Below are 24,607 nucleotides of genomic sequence, written 5' to 3'. Positions count from 1 at the left end.
ATATTGAAACTTCATATCTTAAAGCTATGGTTTTGTAAGTTACAATGGTCGTGACCTCAGTAAGAAATATCTTTATTAAGAAATAAAAACACTGTGTGTGTCTTATTGAAAGGATAATTTGCTCACAATCCCTTAATATTTCTTCTTTAGGATGCAATACAGTGCACAACACATGCCTTAAAATGACTTAGCCATTCCAGATGTGTAGCTATCTACGACAAGGTCTCTCACCCAGCATTAGAAAATAATCTAATTGATGCAACTGTTTTAATCCATGCGCATTAGGGACTGGTGGGCAACGGCCTTCTCCATGCCCACCCTTAGGCAGCAAATTTTGCCCAAGTTAAACATAAGTTTTGCAGAGAACATTTTAGTTTTCATGGCACTTCATAGCAGTATGCAGCACTTGCCATGTAATATTACAAACTAAGTGTATCCCAGAAACAGCTGCAGATAATGGTTTAGATAAAGTAGGGAAGTTTAAACTGCCCCACACAACTCTACCGCCCGTGCTGCGTGCAGTTCAGAAGCACTGCTTTGATTCAAACATTCAGTGAATGCACTGTGCTTCATGTGTGAGGAGCAGCTGTCAACCCGTCTGCCACCACTTGCATTGTTAGTAAATATCAGGTCTTCCACCCACCTTTGTAAATATGCCTGCAATAGCCTGTTAACTCAACCGGTAGTTAGGAGTGTGTGGTGGAGATTACAAATGAATATGCACATAGCCATACTCGATATTCACTTTGGCAAAAACAAGTTGAAATAGTTTAAAGAAAAAAAAACAGGAATTTGGATGCTGAAAAGATGCAAGTGATCCATCAAGTATTACATATTCTTATTACTTCAGTATTTCTATCACCTACCTGTCATCCGAAGTGGGGAGCGGCTCCATAGCAGGTCAGCAGACACAGCAGATAAAAAAATAATTTAAAAAGCATTTTCCATAGTTTGTCCTGGTATTGCCATGTTGTTTTTTTTATATGCTCTACCATACCTCCCTGTGATTTGCAATGCTTATCTATGCTTTACCACACTGTGCTTTATTACACCGCTATGCTTTCACTATGGGAGACTTTTACAAGGCAGTTTAGAACAGTCAAAGAAACCGGATTGTAATTGTGATCAGGCAGACGGTGATCAATACCATATCCAGTTTGAAAGCTCAGGACAGCTAATAGAAAACCTGTCCCTTTTCTAGCTGCCTTTTTATCTGGTTTGCTGCCATGGCCACTCAGACTCAAGCAAGATATAAAGCACCTGTCAGGAAGACAAATGATGCTAACTGTAGTATTGTAATTCAGAGTGTCTCACTGACTTCTATACTCACAAACCTTTAACTCATGAATCATACAAATCATTATTAAAAAAAAGTTTGATACTTCTTAAACTGTGTTATACTGGTACTCTTGTGTTATTTTTAACAACAGCCTAGAAAAACATTTTATTAAACACACAACATGCTGAAAATTGATGCATTCACAAATGTGCTGATACCCAATTACCTAATATAGTGTCATTACTTGTAATATGGTAACAATGTAACAGCTAGGCTGATTACTTGAAGGGTGACTTGGATACATACTAACGACTCGTTAGAAAATCAAAACACATCTGACTGAAATCTCCTGTGGGCAACTAAATTGAGCATGTTCTTTAGCATCACGGGAATAGCAAACCATTGAGTTTGAAACTAACACACCTGTACAGTGTCAGGACCTTAGCTGTACATCAGAGATAACCAGCAATCAAACCCCACAAGGTCAGGCTGCAGAAACTTGAATTTCCTGGCTTTATTACAACAGTCATTTTTACTGAAAAACTTCTGGAGTTTCTGTTAAGAACAACTCTAAATTTAAAACTGCATATCTGAGAGGGACACCTTGTTAAGTCCTACACACTGTAAGGTGTTTTATTAGTTTTTTTAAATTACAGCCACTTCAATTCATTACTTGTGACACAGTATGCATTGCGCACAAGGGCTTTTCAAATTGGTTGCTTTGATTTGATGTGAACAATCTGTAAAGAATCCAAGAAAGCTTACAACACAATTCAAAACACAACTTGACCTGAGTATCTTTTCTTTTGATAGCTCCATGTACCGGCAATTCATTTTTATACAACACATTACAAATGTAAAGTGCCTAAATAGCCCACAGTAGTTTAGACAGCAAAACCTTCTGAAAAGCATTGCTGTGTTGTCGTGCATGAGGGTTACATGAAGAGTTATACTGAACTTAGACAGGAAAGAATCAGATTGTATTCCCTGCAATGTACGGGCTCATTTCTATTGCAGCGACAAACAGCTGTGCTGGTGTTCAGCCTCATTACTTTAAATGTGAACACTTCAATACATCCTCCAACTACCCGGAGGAGGAGAAGTAGGGCAGCTGCCGAAGAAAAGCAAGTACTGGCTGTGGGGAGGCAGATGCTGCTTCTGTCCTATACTTGGAAGTACAGGAATGACAAAGACAAATTAAGCATTCAATAAGCCAGACCCCTCCTTCCAGCCAGATTGGCTTGTTTATTACTGAAACAAGCAAGTCCATGATAATATCATATCCATGTCACAAGGGGCAGCCACGTTATTTAAAATGCACTGTTTTATTGCTTATATCTGCAAGTAGACTAGGATTTGTATTTAAGAAGTTGAACTGCACTGCAGATCTCTTTCATTGGAGCACGGTACTCGGAAACACCTGCTTCAGCTATTCCAGCAGTTTGTCAGTTCTGACCTGCAGAGCTAAAGCAAATAAAAATAACTAAGACAAATGAGGAAGAGTAGAATGGTGAAAAAAAAAACAACTTCATTTCCAGAAACTCGTTAGCCTGCTCTCTAATAAAACTGTGTGTTTTTAACACATTGGTGGATAATCTATGGTTGTATAATCTAGGGCAGAAAATAAGAGCACATACAGTTTCCATTAGACTTTACCAAGTTTATTTTTTAAACAACTACAGAAGTTGTATTAAACAGGGCTGATTTTTTATTTAGATTCATACTGTGCCCCCTTTATAACGCTGCAGTTGGGAGCCATAGTTAACAGACCGCGCTATTCGTGTTCCGCCTTATAACGAGAATACTAGTGACATGACATGACATGCAATGACATTGTGGGGCAAATGGGAGCCATGACCATTTCGTCTTATCACCTCTTACATTTTGGCAGGGTTTTTATTTTGTGTAAACTGATGCAGCATAACTGGTACTGCAGTATAACACAGAATGGATTTACAATTTGTTCTTTAATATTATCAAATATTTGATATATGTCACAAGTTATTCATACTTGGCCTAAACTGAAACCCACAATGCACCAGGGCAGACAGCACCATTTTTCATCGGTTGCCACAAGCTGCAGATCGATTGAACAGACACATCGTTCTTCATCCCTGGAGCGCTGGGAACACTGGAAGTAGGACAGCACTTCATTATGACTCACTGCAAAACTTTTTTATATTTTAATTCTTTTGACTTTCCCAAGGACCTGAAATCCCCCAGAAGAATTCATTGTCATATTAAAGTAAATTATGACAGTTTTATTGCTCTACAAGGGGCTAGCACTTTGCAAGCTTGCATCAACTGTACCAATAATACAATTACAGGCTTCCACCAAGCTGGCAGTTTCTGTGCAGCAGTATACAGGACTGGGAATAGGTGTATATCCCTGACATCAAGTCTGAGGCGCATACTTTTAATGAATGCAACTACTGCAAGTCTTTCCAGTAGAGTGGGTCCGTGCCTCCCGGTAAAGTACTGGTTTCTATCCTGTCAAACCCTGCCTTCGTCTTTGTTGATAATCTATAGAATATTATTTAAGATTCCAAGACATGTCAAAGAACCTCCACAGAATTCAGAGAGTTTAAGGTTATTTTGAGTTTTGTTAGGAATTTTTGTTAGCCTGTTTCGATTAATACAACCAGGTTTGCAATGCATGGAACCTTTTTTAAAACTTTTCTGGAGAGAGTTAGAAGTTTATTCTCATACTTCAAAGCGCGATTTAACTAAAGACAACGTTGATTAACACGCTACAAAAATGTTCCTTAATACTGTTGTGCGCATCAGTCCTCAATCTTAAATACATGAATGTTTAACACACTGTAAAATGATTAAATGGTGTGCTCACCCCAATAATATTTAATATCTAGTTTATGAGCAGAAGGATGGGGAGCACTGCTAATAAAATATATTAATGATCACATTATGGGTATTTCAAACTACTATCTCCTCCAGTCATTCACTCTAAATATTGAATACGATTGCAATACAGTACAGACTGAAGCTGCGGTGCCCATTTTAATGGGTGGGATAGAGAGTACAGACTGAAGCTGCAGTGCCCATTTTACACTGAAATAGGATACCTGAGTGGCAACAAAGTCATTTTAATTGGACACCGCGCCTCATAGAATAATTACCACGACTCCTACAGTAGCAGCTTTATATTTTGTTTTCATGCAATATTTTCTACAGGGTGGCAGCCTGTCAAGTGTGAAGCTGATTTCACCAGGAGTTGTAACAGTTAAACGAGCCACAACTCTACAAGCATTAAACCGCTCAGCTCTGAGCAAAACATCTCAAAACACGCAGCTTTCATTACCTTCGGGCACTCATATCCACAGCCTGACTGCCAGCACCCATAGCACAAGTGACAGGCTGCTTGACCCGTGCACTGCAGCCCTGTGCTATAGCCCAGCTTCTGAAGCACAGCTAAGGTATGAAGAGCTGGTATGGGGTCTGTTTTTACAATCTGCACAGTGGCGTATCTTAACACCACCGTCCTAACACAAACTCATTTTTAGTTTTTTCTTAACATTTTATGGGGTTAAGAAAAAAAGCACTTGCTTAAAGCCTCTCACGTTGACCGTTGTCCTGCATCGCTATATGCATCCAAACTGCCCGTGCCTTGCTGAAACTGAAGCCACGATAGTTTAAAAACAGCATTACTGTAATAACTGGTTATGGCAGAGACGGCAGCCAGCAAGAGCACTGATTGGAGCACCGCTCTGCGGCTTATGATTTACAATAGTAACTCGTGTGGGGATTCAGCAGCTACAAGGTTCACAAGAGGTATTTGCTACAATGAAGGACACATTACAATCAACCTTTTCGAGTGAAAGTATATTTTAAATATGACATGTTCAGGAGAGTCCAGATTATCCAGAGTATTAAATTACTACCCTCTTGGGGCCCTCGTTGCCAGAAAGTACTCTTGGAAATGGAGAAAACCCACATTATTTTATCAACAATGGAATAAAATGCTAAAGCTGCTTAATGTTCCTGAAAAGGTCTTTAGCAGCTGTTTCCCTTCCAGGGTTTAGTGTCTGCATGTTACCCTGGCTGTAGTATAAGGTGATAACTTACTCCTGCCAAAAATGAGTAACCAGGGCTCTCTAGCCACATACACTGGGGTGTAGCTTATGAATTGATCTCTTTATGACAACTAGAAGAGTGCTAACTGCAGGCTACAGTTGTAGCTGTAAATTGATATAATTGTTTAATTTGGAAAACAGAGCTCAGATTGTCAAACCATAACTAGTTTGAAATGATGATCAGAACATTAAAAAAAAAAAAAAAAAAAACATATTTTGCTAAGCTGCTCTAAGTACGATGTGTTTCCTGAACACCTCTTTCTACTCACTGTTATTCCTGACTGTGGCATAAAAGCTCCACTGATATATCTTAATCACATCTCTGTTATGCAACCCCTGAGGGTTCAGAACAGTGTCAAGCTTCAAAAACACTGTATCCTAACAGCAGACAGTTAAAAACAAAAGATTGATTGTGATATAAAGTAACAACAATCAAGAGCAAGTGTCATATCAGTGTATCCTCCTTTGCAGCTTAAGCGAAATGCAGAATACATCCATTCTATTGGCCACACTGCGCAGGTGGAGTTACTGTACCAGACCATTAACTACAAGATCAGGATTTGCCACATTACTCGTGGGAGGGCTAAGTGTTTGTCCCCAGCTCACCTGAGTGGTTGTACCTGGGACGGTAACAGCAAACTTCCAACAACATCGAGAGAACCCACAAACGCACAGCGGTGCAGACATGCAGACTGCTGTTTCTCAAACACACACTAATACAAAAGTAATGGCTTGTTTGAGAATGTGCAAGCATCTTTAGCCTGATTCTTACGAGGTTAAAGGCAAGAGGTTGCACCTTAATTGAAAACATGAATCTTGAAGTCATGTAGGTTTTACTACAAGCTTTTCAAACCAGACTTATTTAACAAGTAACAAGTTCAGTTGCGTCTAACTAAATTTGTATTAGCTCAATGTATGTTACAGCACTGTACGGTATATCCATATGTATCTATTTTATGTTCAGATATTATTTTAAACCTTGTCAGGTGGTCAATTTAACATCTGAAATTGTTCAGAATCCTGACAGATGGCAACACTGACCTACATCTGCTGGAAAGATATCAGCTGTTCACAAAAGATTTCCTTTTTTGCTGCACAAACATGCTTTTAATAGACACCTGCTTTTCACCATTATAGCTGCTATCTGCAGTTCAATATGTGTACACCAGGGAAACTGGAAGCAATAAAACTGTTTTATAAATATATCAGTAGCAAGAATAAATATTATTGTGAGCTTTTCAAATAACAGCACAGGATACAGATCAGTGGGGGTTCTGTACACTCTATAACAAGGTCTCAGTAGAGCTGGAACAGAAAATGCAACAGGAAATTATGTTAGCTAGAGGAAATGTAGGTATGATGTACAAACTGCACGGAACAAACTGAAACTATGCGAAATTATACAGTGTTATTACTGAGAAGAAGAAGAAGAAGAAGAAGAAGAAGAAGAAGAAGAAGAAGAAGAAGAAGAAGAAGAAGACATACTCTAGTCTATCTAACTGAAAAAAAAAAACACTTTTAATGTTCTCACTGTTCTCACTGTGTTTTTTAAAATAATCTGGTCCTGGTATGGAACCCTTGGCTTTCGTTTAAAAGTTAGGGGTTCTGGTTTGTTTTTTTGTTTGTTTGTTTGTTTGTTTATTTTGTTTGTGTTTATATATATATATATATATATATATATATATATATATATATATATATATATATATACACACACACACACACACACACACACACACACACACACACACACACACACATACATACATATGCGTATGTATATGCGTGTGTGTGTGTGTGTGTGTGTGTGTGTGTGTATATATATATATATATATATATATATATATATATATATATATATATATATATATATATATATATATATAAAAAAAAACATACAAACAAACAAACAAAAACCAGACGTAATACACTGCTTCTTTCAGAAACTGAGCACACAAAAAACTTTAAGAATTGCACTTTCGAGCTAGAGTTTATTTCGTTTGCACAACGAGTTGTTAAGCAACCCCTAATGTAACTACCGCAACACTCCAACTTCAATCATCGTTTCGGACGCACCGCACAGAAAACTGAAAGGAAATGATACTTCTTGCATAACAAGCATCCCTGTGTACCGACCCAGACCCACACTGTAACGGGCATATCTTACCATTCTCTCACTTCACGTATAACAAACAAAACCTATTCAGAACTGACCTTTTTGCTGCTTAAAGGACTGAATGGAACACGAGTGGTGCACCATCTTTCCGGTTTTTCTGAGCTCCTGATTCACAATAATCCCTTTTTCATCAAGTCTAAACAGGCAGCGTGCGTTCCGACGACTTGAAGGACAGACACTCTCACCTCAGCTCCTCGCTCAAACCCAGGAGCATTCTGGAGGGCTGCGCAACCCGAGCACCTGCTTTTGCGTGCAGGATCTTCAAGCCTTTGCCGTTGTCATGACGATGCACAGCAAGGACAAGATCAGCATCACACATGTCTTCGTGGCCACTAGCATAATACTGATCGCGCCCTTTATACTTAACCACGGTATTTTTGCACAGTACTTTTTACCATGCCTTTTCCGTAGTTACACTATGCGTTTACCATAGTTTACCCTAGGTTGCCATGTTTATTAATATGTTTTATATACCTTGCTGTTTTTTTACAATGCATCCCTATGCTTTAACATGCTTGCACTATGTTGTATTACAGTTTGCTATGCTTGTACTGTGATACATTTTTATAAGGGTAAGGATTTTGCAGCGTTAACAAAACGGGGACTGCTACATTAGACCTGCTTCATTAGAGATGGATGCATCTATCTCGCGAAAATCTCATTTGATGATCAGCAGGTGTCAGAAAAGGTAGTAGCACGATCTTATACCTCTGTTAGAATGCGTTTAATGTTGAGAGACAGCCATGGTGTGTCAGATAAATATTGCACCACGTTGTCTCCACTTATCACATAATGTTATATTTTGCCCAAACTCATATATTGCATTCGGTTCATAGTACAATAAATTCTCTTTTTTTTTTTTTTTTTTTTTTTTTTTTTTACACAAGGTAAGTAGAATCATCAGGAATACAAAGTATGTGCGTTTTCTTGCTGCCAGACAACATACCCAGCGGTATTTTCATGCAGTTGATTTTGTTTTTTGATTCAATATGTTAAAAAAAAAAATATTTTTTCAATTGTCTGTCAATAAATGCTAATTGTGACGATTATTTCACTGATTAAAAAAGACAGATATTGACAGATTAATGATTGTCTTTGTGCCCAAGTGAAAACCTCATCAAAACTAAAGTCAAGACACTGCCAAACCCAATGCCCTGGGGTTTGTTGCAAAGGCAAACTCATTCACAGATACTTTTTTGTCAACATGCAGAATGCTCTGCTCTTTTTTTACATTAAACCTATTACATTACTGCCTTTTTTTGTAGAATGCATTTACAATCAATGACCTAGACCTAGATTTCAAAACAACTGTGCTACCCCACTATAGCTGGAGCTTGTGATGAACTGCATTACAATATAAATCACCCAGTTTTCTCCAAGTGCCTGCTGCATGTGGCTCAAACATGTATTTAGATCGTCCCTCCCATGTCAATATAGAACAGCTACAGTTCAGTCACTTCCAGTCACGATGGGCAAGACAGCATGTCTGACAGAATTGGACAGTGGGCTGATTATAAGGGCCTAGTTAGTTGGGCAGGTTATGAATGTTTCACAAGGACTTGTTCATAAGCATTCTAACTCAATACAGCATTCTGGAGAACAGAGCTGGCTGGTTAACCCTGGGTGGTGCTCATTAATTACGGAAGGCTCATGCATCCCTCCAGAACAGTTACAGGACTTGATGCATTGAACCAGTATCCTCCTGGCAACTCCTGATAGCCATTCTGTTCTCACAAGTAGCTGTCAACTTATGTTTAGGTGCAGATATGATCATTGTTATTGCAGCTCCTTGAAGTGTGAAATAACTTTTAAATGCTATACTGAAGCATTTGAAGCCCAAACACAATACAATTATCAGCTACACCTGGAACAGAGATATGATGTCCATTAACGGCGCTTGTTATGGAAAATAATAACCAGCCATGTACAGTATATATCAATCTTATTACATTTAAGACAGGCATGCATGCCACATTAGATATTGCTAAATATATAAGATAAAATTGCATACTAGTACAATCATTAAAAATTATAAGAAATTAAACATTTTAATCCAGGTGCCTACAACTTAGATTAGTCTAATGATTTTTCCTTTTCTTTCTGTATTTACAAAGAAAAGAAAAATGCCTCTTCAATCAAGAATATAATTGCAGTGCTTTGGACAGCAGTTTACAAGGGATATACACTGATCAATCAATGCAGACCATTAACAGGATGGATCTACAGCAGCCCACTGTTTCTGTGCAATAAGCAGAAGCTACTGTGCAGTACAGCCACACTCAATTCCATTTCTATACTGACTGCTATTTCATACTCAGTGAGATTCCATGAGAGCGTGCATCACCCTGTTTATCTTTATCATTGTCTGAAGCCTACTGTATATTGTGCTTTATGATTAGTGTCCTGTTACAGGATCTGATGCCTCAAATGTAATTCTAATGTTCCTATTAGTTTTTTGGGGTTTTTTGTTTTGTTTTTTAACACAATTTCATTCTTATCATTTTCTCCCAAATTTGGAATAACCAGTTATTTTTAGGCTCAGCTTACCACTACCGCCCCCGCGCTGATTTGGGAATGGCGAAGACGAACGCACGCTATCCTCCGAAGTGTGTGCTGTCAGCTGACAACTTCTTTTACACAGGCGCCCGGCCAGACCACAGGGTTGCTGGTGTGCGATGAGCCAAAGACACCCTGGCCAACCTAAGTCCCCCCCACAACCCACCATCCCGCCCGGGTGGCACGCGGCCAATTGTGCGCCGCCCCCTGGGACATCCCGTCCACTGCAGGCAGTGGAATAGCCTGGACTCGAACCCACGACATCCAGGCTGTAGGGAGCCCCATTCTATTAGTTTTTATGATATTTGCAATCGTGCTGACGTTATGTTGTTCCATCCTTGAGGTTCAATCATCTTTCTCTATAGATGTCTCTGTTTGCAGTGAACTTGCTTGGAAATTCCTTGTTATTTGGTCCGCTGTCTGTGTTTCCTGATTCACCACATGCGGCTGTTGAGAAGAACACACTCATCTTAAAGCAATGAAACATGTGAAGGCACCAAACTTCAGGGAACAAGATTCTAGGGCTCCCCCCAAGGGGAGGGGCTTCTGGAGGCTGCATCTTTGAGTTGCACTCACTTCTTTAAAGACAATAAACACTTTGGTTTTCAGCCCTGTAATTCAGACTTAATCCCAACCCATGGTTTATCCCACAGTGAAGTAACAAGTACTGGTTTTAAATCATGCACACCAGTCACATCACCAACAACAAATCACATTTCCCCCAAATCCTACTTTTTGGAGTTGATGTACTCTTATCATAAGACCATCCATATCACACCAGCTAAGCAACAGCTGGTCCTGTTTGCAGGATTATCCGGTTTGGGATTACATAAACATGAGATAACAATGCGCCTGAGCTGATCTGGGTCTTGCAGCTATAACCGGGCACAAGCTGGGTGGGAAGCAGCGACCCGGCACACCACAAGCCAGCACCCTAACCGCTATGCAAAAGAGCCTTGCTCCACTGCATTTGTGGTTTTAGAGTTTTAAATCTCACCGACAGGGGACAGAATCATTAACGCAGCGCATCACACAACACTGCCCATTACCCTCATCCCACTCCTAACCCCTCTCTGCTTTTAATTCCACAATCATGAAGAATTTATAGCAGGCTTCTAATGCACAGCAGTACAGAACATTTCCTGTAATAAAACAAGCCAAGTTCACGCTCGCATCCTGTCACACTGACTCACCAGGGAATTAATACGTTGAAATTACTGCTGGCCTCCCTCTGCTGTTGCTTATAATCTACTTAGAAGGTCATGCTAGGTTGGAACATATTTAAACTGTGGCGCCGTATAGCCAAGGCTTAATAAAAAACACCCTTTGCACTCAGATTCCCTGAAAAGTGTTATTTATATTCAGCTGATAGGCAGAAGGAAACATTGTTGCAGTGCAGTGTTTTGGTTATTGTAGGTTTAGAGTACAGTAGTTTCAAATCCCAGCATGTAACCCTGTTACATTCACGACGCATGTTTAGGACAGTCTCTGTGAGTATTTTGTCATTTCTTCATTAATTTCAGAATCAGCACGGATAAGAGGCATTACTCCAGACAATTGTGTTTTCATGCAAATGATTTCCTATTTAATGTGAATAGAAGAAGTTGGTGAAGAGAGGAGACAAGCGCATATAGATGTGTGAAGGAACAGAGCAGCATTGCCATGCCTGTGCTCTGTCTAGGATATGCATAAACTCTTCATTTGGACGGGTATCACGTGTCATTGATGCAGCTCAGCCAGAGAGAGGTAACACTCAATATTGATGTGACTGCAAGCTGGATCGTGTGAAAACGTTTTTCAATAAAATACCCTTCATATATCAGGCCATTATGGTGGAGGATCCAGTATGCAATCAATTTCATAGTGAAGCATCACTTGAACTACTACGAACGGGCTGTAGTGGTCACTTGAAAGGATTACTGGGCTTTCTCCGATGAATCGAAGAGAAATCAAGGTCTGGAAAACTGGTAAAATGACAAGGGACTTGAGTGAATAATGATTTGAACTACTGGAAAAAACAAACATTACCAAGCATGTGAAGTGAGTGTACTAAAGCAGTGAAACCATGGTAAAGCACAGGTAATAACTGCAAAGCACAGAGGAATAGTAAAGCATATTAATAAACAAGGAAAACCAGGGTAAACTATGGTAACCATGGGAAAGCATAAAAACCATGTAAAAATACTGTGGTATACTCTTATAGGGGTAAACAAGCTATTTGTAGATCTGTTGGCTTTTAAATACATTCCAATACCCTTCCTAGCTCGCCTTTGCTGCAGATGAAGCTGACATTAAATTTTCAACCGCAGTTTTGTAAAGATTATCTCCCCTGGATAGTGTTTGATGAGAGCGGCTTTACACCTTCGTAACGGGACTGCCTGCACTCACCTATCGTTCCTGAGAAAACTAGGGTACCCTGCTGAAAGTTGCATTTAAATGAACACACACACACACTGCCTGCCCCTCTCTCTGGAAGAACAGATAGCGGTGGAGATCCAGTCAGTGGCTAAGCCGGGATTTGAACCAGTGGTTGAACCTCTTGGTTACAAGCCCTTTTCTTTAACCACTGGACCACACAGCCTCCTTAACAGACAGATGTTTTTGTTACAGCTGTTTTTAAGGAATTCAGTAATCCTACAGGAATATCCACGCATATTCCTCCATTAAAGCTGTCAAGTTGAATTGTTGCCCTTCTGGTTGCCACGGTGACCCCTGGCTCTGCTGAAAGAGTTACGGCCACAGTTTCTATTTTTTTTTTTGTCCACCGCTTGCAATATGCTTTGGAAAATGTTCTGGCTTCCTGGCCAACGATACAAGATCAATCTCCGTCTATTGTAACTGGAAGGTGAAGACCATTGGGACTGACAGGAATCAACATTTCCGTCAATCAGCTCTATATCCACTGTGAAAAATGCATGAGACACAATGAGGAAATACCTTAGTGAAGCTAGACAGCCATAAACCAGTGATCCTGCATATACCCTGCAAATACCTTAGTGAAGATAGACAGCCATAAACCAGTGATCCTGCATATACCCTGCAAATACCTTAGTGAATATAGACAGCCATAAACCAGTGATCCTGCATATACCCTGCAAATACCTTAGTGAAGATAGACAGCCATAAACCAGTGATCCTGCATATACCCTGCAAGTATCTTAGTGAAGCTAGACAGCCCACAGACCAGTGATCCTGCATATAACCTGAAAGTATCTTAGTGAAACTAGACAGCCCACAAACCAGTGATCCTATGAAGAAAGAGTTCTGTACCAATCAAAAAACATTCAACTAGATACACAATTAAAGTAGATTGGCATCTTTATATTGAAATTTAAATATGAAAAATATATATTTCTAATGCATCCGAGATACAAGACTATAAAACCTTTTTAATGCTGTCTGCTTAAATAATTAAAGTATTTCAAACAAAAAGTTTTCAGAAACCACAAACCAGAGCAATTAAAATTAAATTTGTATGACTTTACTGTTAGACAGATAGACAGACAGGCAGACAGACAGACAGACAGACAGACAGACAGACAGACAGACAGACAGGCAGGCAGGCAGGCAGGCAGGCAGGCAGGCAGGCAGGCAGGCAGGCAGACAGACAGGCAGGCAGGCAGGCAGGCAGGCAGGCAGGCAGACAGACAGAAAGGCAGGCAGACAGAAAGGCAGGCAGACAGACAGGCAGGCAGGCAGGCAGGGAGACAGAAAGGCAGGCAGACAGACAGACAGGCAGGCAGGCAGGCAGGCAGACAGACAGACAGACAGACAGACAGACAGACAGACAGACAGGCAGGCAGACAGGCAGACAAGCAGGCAGGCAGGCAGGCAGAATGGAGGTGTATTCTGTCATATACGTCTATTGAACTCTTATGGTTGTTGTATAGTAAGTGCTAAATCACGGTATGTGAAACCAGCCAGCTATTGATAACTTTGCATGAATCCTATCCAAGTTTTAGTTTATTCTTCTTCCAAGTTCTGTGTATCATCTGATAATTAATTCATTATGCCTGTGAAGATTCTCTGCTGCAATCAATACCCATGAAGGTCGAGTGGTGAGATTTTGTTTGGCACATTCGTTTTACTGATGCTATTTAAGCAACAAAAAAAGAAAAAAGAAGAAAAGGGAATCTGGCAGGCCCTTACTGTCACTGATACAACAAACGAATTCTCAGCTGGTAGCTTCAGGATGTGATTGTGATAAGAAACGCAGAAGGCTTGTGACCTTATTCCAAAAAGATTGCATATTTTGACACTGGAAGAAATCATTGTTGACGGTGACTCCCCGTAACTGTTGAAAAACACAAACTTTCACAACGGTATTGTTTAAAATACTTCAAACCCTGTGCAAAAACTCATGGGACACCGATCTTTGATTCACTCATAATAAAGCTAAAGTGTGAGTTTTAAAAATGAACTGGAATGAAGCTGATCCTTCTCTTAACATTTAGTAAAGTACAAGAAACCTCCCTGACAATATCAGACGATGCATTGTTTTTGCAATAGTGCCATTTTGGAAGAAATTTCTGTTCTGGAAGGAAGGCGACTTACAATTACCCTTATAAAAGTTTACAACTGTATTTTTGCAACTGTTTCCATGGTTATGCTATGCATTTAAAATAGTTTAACATGGTTTGTTAAGTTTTTAAATATGCTTTACCATACATCGCCTTGCTTTACAATGCTACACCATGCTTTACCATGTTGTCCCTATGCTTTACCAAGCATAAGGGTAAAAAATACAAAATTACCATGCAAAAATAGTGTGCTTAACTTTTATATGGGAGACAGGGACAGGGAGGGATGCTTGCAGGCACAGGATAGGGAACAGGCACACAGACTGCAGGAATTCTCCTGAATTGAAGGGATCAAAGCTGCCAAGGACAGCTGACGCCCAGCTCGAAGGTAATGCTGGGATAGCACCTCTCACTCTTGCTGTTAATGAAGTATGGATTAATGAAGTGTGATATACAAGACGTGGGATGCCATCTAACCATGACATGAACAAGTGACACAGTGTGTTAAAATATTTGTATACAGATTAGTGCCTAAGTAGTTAGACCACTCACGCCAGGTCGAGCAGGGTTGCTGTGATTACCTTGTGTTAAATGTAGCGATCTTTAAGCAGACATCTCAAGAACTGCTTATCGATCATAAGTCACAAAGAGTCTCCAAATACTATGAAGCTATCACCAGCAACAGTGTCTTTACAAAGTAATGCACAATACTGTCATGCTAAAGCCATTTATAACACTGCAATTGCATGCCATGTGTAGTTTAGTTAATCCAACTTGATGTTTAATTACAAAACAAAAGTGCATGCAATATGTTTTTTGTTGTTTGTATATATGAATAAATACACTTCGATATTCACATGCTTGATGTATGTTCTCAAAAAAAGAAAAAAAAAGTTAAAGCTTTGTTGTAACTGCGCACTAGACCTGATCCAACTTTCTTTGACTGAAGCCCATATGTGTGTCCTATCTCACCACATGCTTGTTGCCTCTGCTGCTCTGACTATTAAAACTGGAGTCACACAAAGTTGCTTTGTGCAGCAGCCTACTTAGTTCGGATTCTGCTGATAAGACAGTAATTTAGTCACTTTGCTCAGTTTAGAGAGTGCTGAAGCTGCAGTTTAGCATTCGGAAAAGTTGGAACCTATTTTTTTTTTTTATAGCGAGATAAGAATATAAAATGGGAATGCACCCTCCTTCAGTACCTTCATACATAATATAATGTTTTATGCCGTCAACAGCTAGAGCGTGTATGTGCTATCTGAAAGTAGATCATCCAGACCCTGGAAGAATAGGTGAGAAAGCGATACAAAATGTTAGCTGCACATATATTTTTTATCGTGTTAGACCGCTACTAAGCTGTGGAAGCATGACCTGAGCTTGGGCACATGCTGGAAAAGTTTAAACAAAGTTCCTGGTAGATCAGATATCTCATGTGGTTTCTTAAAGAGAAAAGTGATATGGGTAAGAACCATTCTAACAGTTTCCCACAGTAAAAGCACAGCAAAGTGTAATAAAGCACAGTGCAAAAGCATGGTAAAGAAGAACAAGGTACGGTAAAGCATATTAATAAATATGGCAAACCAGGGTAAACTACAGTATAGCATAACCATGGGAAAACGCATGCGGGAAACTGCAAAAATACAGTGCATAAATACTGTGGTAAACTGTGGGGAACTATCAGAAACTTGAATGAAACAGTGATCTCTTCTTTTGCTATGGGGTATTTTTTAAAGTGTTGCAGGCACCAAAGGGGTCCTTTAAACAATCACTAGGCTATGAAACTGAAACAGAATTCTCATACACAGTGAATCTACACTAAAGGAAGAATTAATTAGTTAGGATGCATTTCGATATGTCCTACCCATGTCAAGTTTTAGACAGGGGCTGCGTTTCTGTAAATTCTGCATGGCTACCATCTTACAGTATTGCACGTGTTTGCAGTTTTCAAGCCCTGCACGTTCAATGTTTACTCAGTAAAGGAACAGCGTGTGGGGCGTGCATTTCAACTCTCTCTCTTTTCTGTCAACACCATCTGCTGCTCGTTCGCCCCCTGCCCATCTCTTCAGTCTGCGTGCCATGTCTACAGTCCTCTGTGGCGCAATTGAAACATACGTCTTTCAATCATCCCACGGCAGACTCCATTTCAACAAAAAACGAGATCTCTGTTTAATGAAAAATCAGCTTCCACCAAAAGATAACTTACTTTCATTTTACACGAGGAAGCTTTCTTTGCTCAACGGCAAGCACCTTTTTACAGCATTAAGATCAGCTGTTACAGTGCAGGTGTGTGAGCCGATACAGAGAGAAAGACGTGTCATAGAGCCCTCTAGTGGTGGACTAATGCTATAGCACAGATACCAATATTTCCATAAACCTTGGAGCGAGACACTTTAACGCATGACAAGTTAACTCCCTTTTCTTTCACCACTGATATATTAAGAAACAAAATTCTGGAGTATTGTACATTTGTGGATCCCAGTTTTTTTACTAAAGTTCTGTTGCTGCAGATAACACTGTTTGAATTGACTGCCTTATTTGTGCAGAGTGCAGTACGAAACATAATTATTTATGCAGACTGGGATGTAGAATTTCTGAGGTGATAAAACATGATGCAAATGGGTTAGACACTGTCTCTCTCAAGTGCTTTCTTGCTCATTATGGTTGAGGAATATGCTGCCATACTGTCACAGTGTGAAAGCGCTCTGAAGATGTTTAAACACTGTGGCTCCCTGGTGGAATATCAGCAGGGCAGGAATCTCTACCCAGTGCAACCATCCTTGCAGGATTAGAAGATTACAGTGGCCTACTTTTACATGAAGTTGAATAGATTACCTCATAATAAGGCTTTTGTTTGTGTGTCTATTCTAAAACCATAATATATTCCTTTCGGTCATGATTTTTTTATGTACATTTTTAGAAATGTTAAACATTTGTGTGGACACTATGGCGTTTGAGAAGTTGCCAAAACTTTGAAAAAAACATGGATGCTTTTTAAAATAGATACATAAATAGGAAACGCAACATGGTACAATTATACACAATATGATGTAACATATAAAAGATGCATATCCCAGTTGCAAGTTGTGTAAGGCATCTGACACTCTGAGAGAGGATAGCTAGTAGGTGTTTGGTTGGCATGAGGTTCTGTCTCCCAAACTGGAAAAATTACTAATGCACTGTAATCTACAGGGCATGGTCTCAGTGAAATGCATGATCAGAGTTTTTGTGGTTAGGCTGCTTGTTTGAATCTTTTCCATCAGGCTGTAGGTTTTCTTGGAGAGAAGGGAGTTTATGGATATAAAGAAGCACTGAATCATGTCTCTCTGGGGACCCTGCTTTAGATCTTGCTTGCATAAGATCCTGTCCTGCCTGGGAACATCTCCCCCTCAATCCTAATCCATCAAAGATCAACACTAAATTGATGCACAGTGTAATGGCAAGAAGCAGGAAATGAATACAGCCTCCTGATGGCTCATCGTTCATGAGTGATTGCAGAGCAGGAAAACAACAGGTGCAAGCTGATGAAGTTTCTGTTTGCAAGGCAGGGCAGTCGTTCATGATCGTCAGGCTACTCAATTACACCGGTCAGGGGTGGGGGAATGATCAGAGAACGGTTACCCTCCAAAAATGATGACAGCTGGGCTGGGCTTATGAAGACGTCATGTGCTTACCACGTGCCAGCAGAGAGAAAGGGTGAACAATAAAAGTGTCTGAACTCTCTTCCAATGGCAGTAGTGTTCTGGCTTTCTGCTTCTATCACTCACACTGTACATCAATCCAACCATCACTAAAATGTACACTCAATGAAAGAGACTTACAAATACTCATGCAATGCAGTGCTTTTTAATGCAAGTAATCTTCAGCTTAAACAAGACTAACTACGGTACGCAAATTTACTGTATTAGATTTGTAGATATTTTTGCTGTAGTAGTTGATACATTCAAGTAATGGCCTAGTAATTATCAGTCATGTCTTCTAATTATTTGCAATTATTAATAATGAAAGACGTCAGTACGGGTACATGATTATCTTCTCGTTTCCAGTCTTTGAAGCATGTGACTTTAGGCCCAGGACTAACAGATTCTAACAGTATTCAGAACAATACATTAATACCATAGATTATTTATAACGCATCTGCATATTTAATAAGGCTGTTGAAAAGGCAAAAGAAATCCAATTAACAAAACACAAGAGTCCTAATAAGGGCATCTGCTAAGATAAATAAATAGTAATACACTGCATTAAGATTGGGAATGAAAAATAATTACGGTCAGATATCAAGCAGCAAATGAAACCGACAGCAGAAGCAAGTCCTGCTTGATTCTTTTTTTATCTTGTATATTGTGGTCTCTGTAGGTGTTGGGTTAAAAGCACTGAGTAACGAAACCCTCTCTTATGTCCCCGAAGTCCTCTGTTCAGTCTCTACACTGTCCAATCTCTGGTCTCTCTTGCTTTTAATTTAAAAAAATAAATAAAAAAGAAACACTCAGGCCTACCAAACAATACACAGCACAGACAAAAGCTGTGCATCACAAACTGTCGCAACGCTGCCGTCAAGCAGGGAAATTCCAGACCGAATGCAAAAATACAAATTCTGGCTTTCTCATTTATAAGCAGACTTTTATTTTTATTTATTTTTAAAGAAACTGCTATTGCAGCTCCTGCTGAATCTGTTAAAGCTGAAACCATGTGGTAGTTTTGTGATGCTGGCTATCAGATGTGGCACAGCTAAGTTAATCGTGTTTTATTTTATTTGTTGTGACCAGAGAAGCCAGGTTTGAAAGGTTAAAGGTTAAACTTTTAACACTACTATCTCGGTCCTTTGTTTTTATTTTCTTGTGTGTGTTTTCCAGGGTTAGAATTAGAATAAACACAGGAACGTTTTCATTATCTGATGCTCGTTTCATTTGACAAACTAATCAGCGGACGTATATTTCTTTCAGGAAGTGTGCTCCAGCTTGTGGATTGATACTGGCTGTGGATTGATAACAGTCGCTGTACTGTGTGAATGTTTCACAATGATAAATTTGGTACAGAAATGGGTGAATTTCCTGTAAATACAAACAGACTATGTTGACTGCCTAATGGAGTGTGATAATAGGGTTATTTGTGCTGATACCGGAAAAGTCATGTTGAAAAGGAAGCTCTTACAATATACTTGCTTCCCTTTGCCATATGATCTCAAGTACACAACGAAGAGGAGAGGAGAGAACAACCCTTACTGTAAATGTGGGATGCTGACCTATATAAACAGTATGATTATGAAAAAGTTATCTTACAACTAATTATTAGCAGCGTCACAGCTCTGCCCCAAGAGGGCAGTAGAATCCTTGCATTCTGTTTAATTGGGATTTTTTAAAACGTCTACAGGAAAGTTACAAAGAGCTTACTGTACAATATCAACACTATATTTTGTTCGAATTATTTTTATTGAATTTTGTTCATATATATAATTCATTGCATAATACTACTACTACTACTACTAATAATAATAATAATAATAATAATAATAATAATAATAACAAAAAAAAACTTCATTGAATAAATACTTTTGAAATCATTCAACAGCTGGCTTAGGAGACTGAAACAGAAAAAGAGAGTCAGTGTATGAGGCCGAAGGAGGGGGGAGTGTCAACAGAATAGATATTGATTTCTGGGTGCGATTTCCAGCAGGTGGCAGTGTTCTATAACCCCTGCTCCAGGGTTCCGATGCTCTTAACCTGTGTGAGTCTCCAGGGTTCCGCTGCTCTTACCTATGTGAGTCTCCATGCTGGAGGGGCAGGCGGTCAGTGAGGATTCCCAGGACCCGGAGCAGTGTAACCCAGCAGGTCTCAGCAGAGACTGGCTGCTGTCCTCATACCCAGTGTGCTCTGAGAGGGAGGGGCTGTAGTAGCGCTTCTGCAGGGGGCAGGTACTCGACAATACTGCAGCGAGAAAACAGAGAGAGGGGCTGTCACTAGAGGAGTACCGATTCATCACGTATCGATACATCATGAAGGGATGGATCATTTGATGTTTTTATGCATTGTACAACTAGTCAATCTGGACCATCACATGTACTGTGATAAATACTGTATCGTGACCTGAATATCATAATACATATGGTATTGTAACATCATTGTATCATTACACCCCTATCTGTCACCCACTGCACTGTCACTAGTGCCGTACGCACGTGACACCCTGTCAGCACTTTAGATTAGGGGGCATCAGCAGGGTGAATATGTTTTACAGGCACTAGCGCATGGCGTATATTAATACATCACCATGTATGCACATATATATATAATACTTCAGTCCTAGCCACAACATGTGTCAGTTTACAAGGCAATATAGACGCAAGACACAAAGATGTACCCTCTTTCTGAAAACAACAGCAGAAATATCCAACGGGCTCAGGTTACAACACAAACAATGAACAGGGCACTGTCCTAACTTTAGCAAAGACTTAAAAACAACAACACTTAAACACAATTTCCAATAAAAACAAGCTTGCAATGTAGGACTCATGCATGAAGGCCTGTGTTTTGGTTTTTGGATGCTCATTAAAGTGTTCTTGTGAGCTATTCCTGTGCGGTGGCCTCCACTAACACCGGCCGCCAGAGACTCCGTAGGCCAAAACTCTGTCAGCAAACTACAGCTAATGATAATGTAAACTCTTATAATCAGACTGCCCCATGCTGCTCCAGTGAAGACAGGCTGTCAGGATTCTAACTGCCAACCCCCCTCTGTGTGGCAAAGAGCAGAATGCCTGTGAACTTGTGGGAAGCCTGTTCAGTGTTTGTTGATCTTTTTTTTTATCTTTTTCAAGAGCGACGGAATGGTTTCCATAACCTCGTCAATTTAGTTTACAGCATTCTCTTTAGCAATTGTCTCTGCAATGCTACAGTGTTCTGTTGCTGTCTCTGCAATGCACTGCAGTGCCTTGTTTGCTGGTCTCCCTGAAGCCTCATTAAAGAGCAAGAATACTTACACACACTAAGTATATTTAGCCAGTTTTAAGGTCACTACATTGGCTTCCTTTGAAGCAGTGGATTGATTTCAAAAGGCTGCACCTCAGTTCCAAGGCTAGTCATGGTTCTTGCCCATCTGCATAGCTATAAAGTGGCTCTTTTGGCTTGATATTTATTTATTTAGTAAAGCGTTCCGGGATGATTGCACATGAAATTGGTATGGTATGGGGATGCCTCCAGCAAGAAAACTGGACAAGTTCCCTGAAAACAAGCTGCAATTTTATGATACTGAAATATATTCTCATCTGGGACCCCTTTAAAGCAACTTGGGACCCCCCACCCTCCACCCCCATGTACCTCATTTTATATGTTATGGAGATACCATATGTAGGTACACCACAATAACCCCTATCAAAAGACAATGACACCAATCTGAATCTGGTCTTCTCTTTCAGTTCTTGAAAAGCCCCTTGGAGGTATTGAACAACACACTTGTACCATACAGGCATGTTTCACTCTTGGGTTTTGAATCTCATCCATATTTAAAACAGCTTGTCCTCTACAGTGTGAGAAGTAAAGCAGCATGTCATCTTTACTCACAGCTTCTTTTTGCTTTCCACACCACTCCTGGATAACTATGAGTCAGTAGAATGATAATGAGAAGCTGTCCTGGTGGCGCACTCCGCTTACAGCAGGTCCTGTTCCATTGCTAAGCTGTTCCCTAACAAAGCACATGGGTTCTGGGCAACTCAGTTATAAAGCATATTCTGCTGCATTTGTAAAAATACACTAAGCATGGTTTCTTCATCCCTTATCATTGTAAACATACTAAACTATATTATATTACAGAGTGCGTGGAGCCAACACAGTAAAAAATAATGGATCATATAATAAAATAGAGTTAATAATTCAGAAAATACACCACATATTCTGGTATACAGTTTGTCAGAAATCCCGCAAAGCTGCATTTAATGTGACTATAGCTGGACTGGAGAGGAGTCCCTTACTTACTGTGTAGATGTGTTTTATTTAACAATAATAGCCATTAAAAACTGTCTGATTTGATAGTTTGGATAATTGTTGAGAGTACAGTATCTGACTTGTTATTTGTCTCTTCTTTGGATGACTCATGGGGAACTTGCTTAATAGCTTTCCAAAATTATCGGAGGGCTATTAAACAGTTATAGAAGAAGCAGTCGAGCCGCTTGTGTATCTGCCCTGCACATCGTTTCTCAACCAGCGAGGTCCTGCGATGAATCAAAACATTTACACTCCACAGCTTAACCTCTCACCTTCCCTGCGCAGGCTTCCCAACCTTTTACACGACTCCTCTCTTCCAGTACAATATGTTTTAATACACATCAAAGCCCAGTCCTCGAATAGACACCACAGCTAGATATTCTTCAAAAACAACATTTGCACCTAAGATTCTCTTCAACCCAGCAGAGAGTGGTTAACTAGTTTTTTTTTTAAAGGGTACATGCATATACTTTGAATGCAACAGTATAATAATAATTTACAGGAAACCAATATTCTTTTTTTTTTTCTTTGCCATCACACAGCAAGAGGACAGGGTATTATTGAATAGTAAACTGAATAAACAGGACTCTCTGCAAGGTCATTTATTATCCAAGTTCCTTCATTAATCTTTCTTACATAGGACAGTAAAAACGCATTTCAAATTCCATTCATTTATAAGAGAGAGGGAGAGATCGTTTCAGAAAAGACAAACCACATTCAGCTAATAATAACCCATCCACCTGAGAAAGTCTCCAGTGACTATAATAATAAACTTATGTCATGATAAATGATCCCCATTAGATGAATTATCAGGGGCTCAACCTTTAAAGAGTAAGCCGCTACAGATGGGCTAACATTTTTATTCATCTTTAATATTCAGACTATAGCCTTTAGGAGAAAGCAAAGCACAAGCATTGTTCTGAAATACTTACCGCAATGCGCAGCTTGCATTTTGCAATGATTGTATATAGTACTGTAAATACAGTTAGGGTTAAACTAGGGCTGCAGTGGTGATGTGTTGGTCAAATGCAGCCACTTTGTTGAAGGACGGTCATCCACTACCATGCCCCTGTGAAGTCACTGAGATCATTTCCCATTCAGATTATGGCACGAAAATTCCTCATTCCTCTCAGCTAATTTTGTTTTCAATCTTTTGTGGCAAGCGGAGTATTTATTTCCGATTATCAATCATAAATGCTGCTGACCCTGTACATCTCCACCTGGGGTTGGGTTTGGGAACTCTGGAATGATTTCCAGCTGATTTTACCACCTTGAAGTACAGTACACTTTGTATCATTACACACTGTCTTGCAAACAGAGCAGGGCTCATGGGGTGTATTAAACTGTATTTGCTGGCAATCCCACAGGAAGCTCTCCACACAGTAACACCATTCTGTGCTCCACACTCGCCGATTCTGTTCTAATTCAGCACTGAGACGCCAATGTTCGATCTCACTGCTTGTTTTACTGGTACGACTTATTTTAAACATCCTGTCAGGGAGCTGAGGAGGGAGATGTGTGTGTGTGTGTGTGTGTGTGTGCGTGTGTGTGTGTGTGTGTGTGTGTGTGTGTGTGTGTGTGTGTGTGTGTGTGTGTGTGTGTGTGCGTGTGTGTGTGTGTGTGTGTGTGTGTGTGTGTGTGTGTGTGTGCGTGTGTGTGTGTGTGTGTGTGTGCGTGTGTGTGTGTGTGTGTGCGTGTGTGTGCGTGTGCGTGTGCGTGTGTGTGCGTGTGTGTGTGTGTGTGTGTGTGTGTGTGTGTGTGTGTGTGTGTGTGTGTGGGTGTGCGTGTGTGTGTGTGTGTGTGGTACTACATGCTAAACAGCCCAGTCAGAATTCTTACTCCAGGGACACCTCTTTGCATTGATCTGCAAAAAATATCAAACTGAAAACTGAGCTGAAGCACTCTGCTCTTTCCAAACACTTCCCTGATGAGAAGGCATCACTTGGTGTGAACTGAGGCTCTGATCGGGTATAGCAACACTCTCTCTTTCTCTTGGTGGATTCAACACTTCC

General features: G+C 40.0%; 1 protein-coding gene across 1 annotated transcript in view; it reads right to left on the bottom strand.

Annotated features, from left to right (window-relative positions):
- Positions 1 to 7,796, bottom strand: part of LOC121294714 (anoctamin-3-like) — a 45,884-nt gene extending 38,088 nt beyond the window's left edge. Inside the window, 1 exon segment of the mRNA XM_041218746.1 lies at positions 7,585 to 7,796. Coding sequence (XP_041074680.1) covers positions 7,585 to 7,630 — 46 coding nt within the window. The 5' untranslated portion in view covers positions 7,631 to 7,796.
- Between the last annotated feature and the right edge of the window lie 16,811 nt (positions 7,797 to 24,607).

The sequence above is a fragment of the Polyodon spathula genome, chromosome 19 (assembly GCF_017654505.1).
Source record: "Polyodon spathula isolate WHYD16114869_AA chromosome 19, ASM1765450v1, whole genome shotgun sequence".
In the NCBI taxonomy this organism is placed as follows: Eukaryota; Metazoa; Chordata; class Actinopteri; order Acipenseriformes; family Polyodontidae; genus Polyodon; species Polyodon spathula.
This window is presented reverse-complemented; position numbering and strand designations above follow the sequence as displayed.